The sequence below is a fragment of the Saccopteryx bilineata genome, chromosome 10 (assembly GCF_036850765.1).
Source record: "Saccopteryx bilineata isolate mSacBil1 chromosome 10, mSacBil1_pri_phased_curated, whole genome shotgun sequence".
Lineage (NCBI taxonomy): Eukaryota > Metazoa > Chordata > Mammalia > Chiroptera > Emballonuridae > Saccopteryx > Saccopteryx bilineata.
The window spans coordinates 44,639,998-44,647,626 of NC_089499.1; the positions used below are offsets into that span (position 1 = coordinate 44,639,998).

At 48.5% G+C, this 7,629-nt stretch overlaps 1 protein-coding gene across 1 annotated transcript in view; it reads left to right on the forward strand.

Moving 5' to 3' along the window:
- Positions 1-7,242, forward strand: part of SPSB4 (splA/ryanodine receptor domain and SOCS box containing 4) — an 82,729-nt gene extending 75,487 nt beyond the window's left edge. Inside the window, exon 3 of the mRNA XM_066244913.1 lies at positions 5,827-7,242. Coding sequence (XP_066101010.1) covers positions 5,827-5,954 — 128 coding nt within the window. The 3' untranslated portion in view covers positions 5,955-7,242. The remainder of the gene's footprint in view (positions 1-5,826) is intronic.
- Positions 7,243-7,629: the final 387 nt, after the last annotated feature.

The window sequence follows — 7,629 nt, forward strand, 5'->3', positions numbered from 1 at the left end:
CACAGATGAGAAGGCCCACTGGTTGGGGGAGGGGAGCAGGAGCTGGGATTCCAAGCCAGTCTCCCCCCCCCATAATTTTGCCCCCACTGACTCATGTTGTATCTGCGCCCACCCAGCAGGGAGCTGAACGGAGCACTCCTGACTCAGTCACTAATTGTTTTTAATGTAAATTTGTTTTTTGTATGTATGCAGAAAACGTACAGATGTCAGGTGAGTAAGCTTGATGACTTTTACAAACCGAACACACTGGTAGAGCCAGAAATCAAGTCAAGGAGCAGAACATCACCAGTCCCTGGGAGCTCCCCCGTGCCCCCTTCTAATCCTGTTCCCCCACTGCCACCTCTGCCCTAACTTCATCCCCCTGTGTGTCTGAACTCAGTACAGATGAAGTCACACAAATGTACTGTTCTTTCATGCAAAATGATGTTTGAGCTACTCACCCATGTTTTTGCTTGTATTTGTGGTTTTTTCTTTTTCATGGCAGGTTAGTATTTGCCTCTGTGAAGATGCATAGTATATTAGACATCCCACTGTCGGTGGATAGTAAAATTGTTGTTTGCAGTCGGGTGCCTCCATGAGCATTCATATACGTGCATTTTGGTGAACATGTGTATGCCCAGGAGTGAAGCTGCCAGCCATACGCTCAGCTCTCGGAGATGCCTCCAGTCTTCCCAAGTGGGCATTCCGATTGACCGGCCAGCCTGCAGCATTATGAGAGTCCCAGTTGCTACACATCTTCACCAACGTTTTCTATTGTCTTGTTTTCATTATATTGTTGATTTCTACATCTTTGATGATTCAGGAAGTTGAGCACATTTTTATGTATTTATTGGCCATTTGGATATTCACTTTTGCAAACAACATTCCTTTTAATTTTATCTTTCATCAGAAGACATTCCTGAGAGTGGGTCCTGTGCTGGAAAATTCTGTTTCTCTTCCCACCTGGGTGATTATTTCTAATGACATTTGATGGTTCTAAGAAGTTCCAAAGTGAAGGCGGGTAAGGAGGAGTTGAAGGGGTGGCCCCAGCCACCACTGGGCATCCTCAGAGCTCTGGAAGTTGCTCAGCTTCAAGGGCTTTCTCTGTGCACTATGGGATTGCCATGCGGTCACCAGAAATAGGAGAGATGGCTGATATTTCACATTGAGATCTAAAAATGTGCTCTGAACTCCAGACCCTTTTTTCTCTCTTCTTCTGGAATTTGGGCTGTGGATTGATTTCAGTGACTGCAGAGGAGTGAATATAAAAGGTGCTCTCTCCTCTGTTCAACTCCTTATTAGGCAGGGAACACACATGGAGCTGGGTTTGCTGACAAGGCTCTGCTTTGGGGCATTGAGGACCTAGTATGTATCTAGAGTGTTAGTTATTATGAAAGCTCATAAGCTTTGACAATGATTAGCAAACTTTAACAGCTCAGTATTTTCCTGATAAAAAGTGCAAGCCTGGTCTCTCATCAGAGAGAGAACTGCTTGTCTGCCAGCCAAATCCTATCCTGTTAAGAGTACTCCCGAGCTCTTCTTTACTAGGTATGACCAAACAGATGCCTGGCTGTGAAGAGAGTAGCTAGAAGTGGTGTTTATTGAACACCTGCTAGATGCTGGATACTGTGCTAAGAACTTTATACTTTCTAACTCATTTAACTCTCACCACAAGACTCTTGTGAATTAAAACCTGCCCTGTTCCCAGGGAATTTACAGGAGAGGAGAGGAGGGAGCTTGGACAGGAAGACTGCCCTCCCGGTAAGAGCAATTTATTTCAATAGCTTCCAACAGCTATAGAAGAGATGCCCTGAAGCAGCAAGTCCGTTCATTCATTTAATAGATGATCACTGGGTCATCCCCCAGTAACCGGTTCAGACTGAGGACTGTGGGGCCTAAGACAGATGAGTCGGGTCATGACCTTTAGGAAGTTCACAGTCTCCTTGTAACTAATTTCATTGTTAAATGAGTAAAACTGAAGATCCTTGCTGTGTTTGTCTGAATGGAGGAAGAGGGCACTTCCGGTCTCGGTGGTACTCAGGGCAGTGTGTGAACAGGGACCAAGTTTCCTGAGCTCCCGCTATATTGTGTCCTGGGCAAGGCACTGTCACCTGTCATTTTCTCTAATCCTTTCCACAGACCTGCAAATTGTTGCTCCGTTTTACAGATGGGGAAACAAGGGCTCAGAGGAACCTTCACAAAGGCACAAACTTACAGGTGGCAGAGCTGGAGCTGAAAATAGGGGCCTCCAAAGTCCCGGAGATCCCAGCCGTCTGTGCCAGAGGAAGTAGGGTCTGGCGCGGCCCAGAGAACGTGAGGGTGGGATTGTGACCATGTGTGTCCATGGTGAAATGGGTGCGTGTGGAGCAGAAAGGCTTCTCATTTCAGGGCGGCCCAGAGAACGTGAGGGTGGGATTGTGACCATGTGTGTCCACGGTGAAATGGGTGCGTGTGGAGCAGAAAGGCTTCTCATTTCAGGGTGGCCCGCTGAGGTGGGTGCAGACTCATGGCAGCAGAGGGGAATGGTGAGCTGGAAAGTGGTGAGAAACAGAATAAGAGCCTGTGTGTGGACTAAAGTAGGCCTGATCGTATCTAAATGAGACAAGCCTCGCAGAGCTTGGGGACAGAAAGATGCTCAGTAAATGTGGTTTAGATCTAAGACAGGTTCCAGCTTTCAGCTGCCTAGGTTTAACTCCTGGCTCTGCCACTTACCAGCTGTATGTCCTTGCGCAAGTGATTTACCCTCTCCATGTTTTAGTTTCCTCCTCCTTAAAATGAGGATAATAATAATAATAATAATAATTCCTACCCCAAGAGGTAGTTTGTTATCTGCATTCACATGAATTGATACAAAGAAAGAGCTTGGCCACATAATAAGCCTTCAATAAAGAGTAGCTACAATTCTTTCATCCTTCATTTTAAGTGGTAGGTAACTAAGAGTCGCTCATTAAATGAGGAATATTGGTTTCTGTCTCCCCCACATGCAGCGGTACAGGTACAGCGGTGAGCACTAGTGCTATAGGAGCTAAATAGAGATCACGAAAGCTTGCAGCAGGGAGCTCAGCTTCCAGCAGGGTCAAAGATGGGAGGATTTGGGTTGGGTGGGAGAGGACAAGGATTTGCAGAGGCATGATGGGGGGTAGTGCCGAGCTTGGGTCAGAGTCAAATGGAGGGCAGGGAGTTGGGTACAGGAGACGGAGGGGTGCCTTGAGGAGGGTGTCAAGTACTAGCCTAGGCCCAGTGGCCATATGACCATGTGACTGGGGATGAGTGATCTGCTTCCTGGGCCTAAAAAGAGGGGATGCCCAGGTTTCCCTGGCCAACTGCAAGGGTTTGTATGAGGACCGAAAGAGGATACAGAGGTGAAAGTGTTTACACCACTGACACTCCGTGCAGCTACACTGCCGTGTGGACGAGCCTCAGGTGAAGGAGAGCTGGATACACTCGTGCATAGCTTCCGGTGCACCGCCAAATCCGGCTTTAATTCTAATGTCTCTTCTTATCTAACCTCACACCACCAGTGAATGAAAATGCCTATAAAACACATTCTTGACCACCATCCTTTCCCTTGTAGTATTATTCCTATCACAACTCTGTGTTAGTACTTATCACTTAGAGTTTTATTACGTCTTAGCACATTATAGAAAGCTTTTTAACTATCACTTGTTCTGTTGCCACACACACACACAAGTGTTGGGACGCAGCCTTAGGCCTCCAGCGTGTTCCTGTAGGCTTGAGGAGACTGGGCCGTGCGAGCTGTACGAGGCAACATGTAACCGCAGTCATCTTCGTCCTGATCCTGCTGACCGCCCTTACTCTCCCTCCAGACCTCACAGTCTGTTTTATACCTCTATGCCTGGGCCTGTTCTATCTTCCTCAAAAACCTTTCCCAACTCACATCACATAAAACTCATATTCACGCTTTAAAACCCCATTTGTGTCCTCTCTTCAAAGCTTTTTTTTAAAGTGAGAAGTGGGAGGCAGAGACAAACTCCGCATGCACCCCAACTGGGATCCACCCACAAGCCCCCTATCAGAGGGTGTTCTGCCGTCTGGGCTGCTGCTCCATTGCTTGGCAAATGAACTATTTTAGTGCCTGAAGTGAGGCCATGGAGCCATCCTCAGCACCCGGGGCCAACTTTGCTCAAAACTTACAGCCATGGCCAGGGGAGGGGGAAGAGAGAGAGAGAGAGAGCAGGGAGTTGGGTACAGGAGACGGAGGGGTACAGGAAGAGGAGGAGGAGGGGGAGGAGGAGGGGGAGGAGGAGGGAGAAGCAGATGGTCACTTCTTCTGTGTGCCCTGACTGGGAATTGAACCCGGGACTTCTACTTACCGGGCCAACACTTTACCACTGAGCCAATGGGTCAGGGCCCTCTTTGAAGCTTTCAAATGGCCTTTCCATACAGGAACTTCTGGGTGCCTGTCCTTGTACATTTACAAATTACTACATAACGTATACTACCCTCTATTCTAATTAGCTATTTAAATTCCCAGACCACTTGCCTTTCTCCACTTCCAGGGATGCACCTGGCCTTGGCTTAGTTATCTCTGTACCCTGGGTTCAGTCAGAGGGCCTGGAAGAAAATAAGAGCTTAATAAGTGTGTCTGCAATGAACTTTGTTAGGTTCAATCCTATATCCAGAGGTTCTGTGAATGTTAATTTATTAATGTTTTTCCAGAGCTGAGTATTAGAAAAAAATGCAGCTCTCTGCTGACCATCAAAGGAGGCTATAGAGGGTTCAAAGATATTTAAAACAGCCTCCCCATCTTAACCTGTTTCTAGGAAGAAGCCCCCTTTATATTCTCCTACATCAGGTATTTTCATTTCTATCAAGACCTATAGTGAGAGAGCAGTATTTTTTCATTGAGACACACTAGACACCTGCATCAGAGACAAAACTTTCATGGGAAAATATGTACTTACCCTTGCTAAGGGCATTACTCTTTATTTTCAGTCTTTTTCTTTCTTTCTTTTATTTAATTAAGTGAGAAGTGGAGAGGCAGAGAGACAGACTCCTGCATGTGCCCTGACTGAGATCCACCCAGCAAGCCCCTACCCAGGGATGCTCTGCCCATCTGGGATGTTGCTTTATTGCTCAGCAATAGCACTATTTAGGGCCTGAGGTGAGGAATGGAGTCATCCTCAGCGCCCAGGGCCAAATTGCTCAAACCATTTGAGCCATGGCTGCAGGAGGAGAAGAGAGAAAGAGAAAGAGAAAGAAGGAAGATGGGGAGGGAGGAGAACCAGATGGTTGCTTCTGTGTGCTTTGACCAGGAATCGAACCAGGAACTTCCACATGCTGGGCCCACGCTCTACTGCTGAGCCAACTGGCCAGGGCCTTATTTATTTATTTATTTATTTATTTATTAATTGCTGGTCACCCCCTGCATTGATTTCACCATTTTAAAAGTCTACTCAGGCCTGACCTGTGGTGGCGCAGTGGGATAAAGCGTCGACCTGGAACACTGAGGTCGCCGGTTCGAAACCTTGGGCTTGCCTGGTCAAGGCACATATGGGAGTTGATGCTTCCTGCTCCTCCCCCTTCTCTCTCTCTCTCTGTCTCTCTCTCTCACTCCTCTCTCTCTAAAAAAAATCAATAAATAAAATATTTTAAAAAAATAAATAAAAAATAAAAGTCTACTCAGTTGCAGCCCACAGTTTGAGGAACACTGCTCTAAGCCTTCAGCTAATATAACCTGAGTAGGCTTCTCAGAGGAGGAGCCCTGAGCCCTGAAAGGCAGCTCAGAGGATCTGGTGGGCTGGCCGTGTGCACCGGGCAGATGGGTGGGGAGAAGGTGTGGGGAAAGCGCTGGCGAGACTCTAACCTGCTTCCCTCTTTTTGCAGCCGAGCCCCTGCCACTGATGGACCTGTGCCGGAGATCTATTCGCTTGGCCTTGGGCCGCCAGCGCCTGCGGGACATCGGCTCCCTGCCTCTGCCTCAGTCTCTCAAAAACTATCTGCAGTACCAGTAAGCCCGGTTGGGGGCGCTGGTGGGCAGCAATGGGCAATTCTGCTGGCCCGGCCTTTCATTTCATGGCCACACAGAACATTCAGAAAGGGGTCTTTTTCCTCTTCCCGGTCCCCCACAACTTTTAGTTCTTTGAAGGACCAAGGCGTGTTCCCAACTTTAAAAATGAATGTCTGTTGCCAACAGAATTGGCTGCTTTAGAAGCAGCTCTCCCAAGTCCCGACACCTGGAAAACAATAAAGAACCCAGGACCTCTGCGGGAAGGAGGTCCTGCCTGCCAACCAGGACGCAGCAGCCACCGGTATTGATCAGAGAATCTGTTACCATATTCAAGAGAATGAATAAAACATTGGGACAGGAGACTTTCTATTGTGTGTCTGGCACAGATGGGGCCAGGGGAACATCTGCCAGGCGGGGAAGAAAATTGCCTCTGAATAATGAATGATGAGAACAGCTTGCTGTGGTCCCCTCTGGGCACCCACTCTTTGTCAGGGCAGCGGATGTCGGATGTCGAGATACTTTAGGACTTTGCCCCTTTGAAAGGGATGCCCACTGGCAGAACCGGCAAGTGGACAGAGCAGTGTTGAGCTGCCTTCCAGCTTACCTCTTTGAAAGTCGTTTACTTCCCCTGTCACACGCCTCCTTCCCCACCCACCGCTGACCCTGTCCCCTGTTTGCCCCGGGCACCTCTATTCAGGGAAGCTGAGTCTCACTAGTTCACCCCAGGGACAGAGAGGGTTTTTTATTGTTATTATTATTTTAAGTAGCAGTTGCATTTTAAAATGAAGTGTGGTGAGTGAGGGCAGTACTCAGTCCAAAGGTGCTAATGGGGGGATGTGGGCATTGCGCACCCTAGTGGACGGCCCGAGGAGCCTTCCGGGGTGCTGATGGTTTCTGGGCAGCTGTCCACTCAGGAGGCAGCCTGGTTGCCACAAAGCTTTATCTGAGTGAATTATTTTTTCACTTTAGGAGACTTGTACGAGTTTGTTTCTGTTTCAGATGTGTGTGTGTGATGTGCTGTTTATTTATCAGCTTGGGGCCAGAGAGGGCAGCCTTGTCACAGGAAGGGTGGATGTGGGAGGCCCCTTCTCTGCCCACTCCGAGCCTGGTCCTCTCCCTGCTGCTGCCACCACCTCTGTTGGGCATCTGTCGTGTGTTTCTGATGCTCTCTGCCCAGACTCATTTTTAACTGGAATTTGTCACAGCAGTGGAATCCCAGAGCCCCAGATGGCACTGCCTCCCCCCACTTTAATGTGAATTTGGTGAATGAAGAGCGTTTCTAATAAAGTGTGTTGTTCAGTCCTTCTCTGTTTATTAAATGCTCTTTGGGGGCGGGGCCAGGAGGGCTCCTTCAGTCAGCCTGGCTGGTCTGTCCCCACATAGTCAGAGGCAGGAATGTGATTCCTTTTCCAGACACTTCTCATCTCTTCTGTCTTCCTGTCCCCACTTGAGCCCAAACTCTAGCTGTTTTACAAAGGCCTGCTCGGGAAGAGCATATGTGCCTGGACTCTGGGCCCATCCAAGCTGGCTGTGGTCGTGGGAAAACAGCTCAAACGCCTGATACCAGGGCTGTGATGTCCAAAGGGAGGCTCTGCAGGTGACACAGGGGCAAGTAGGGTGACCTCTCTAGAACAGGGGTCCCCAAACTTTTTACACAGGGGGTCAGTTCACTGTCCCTC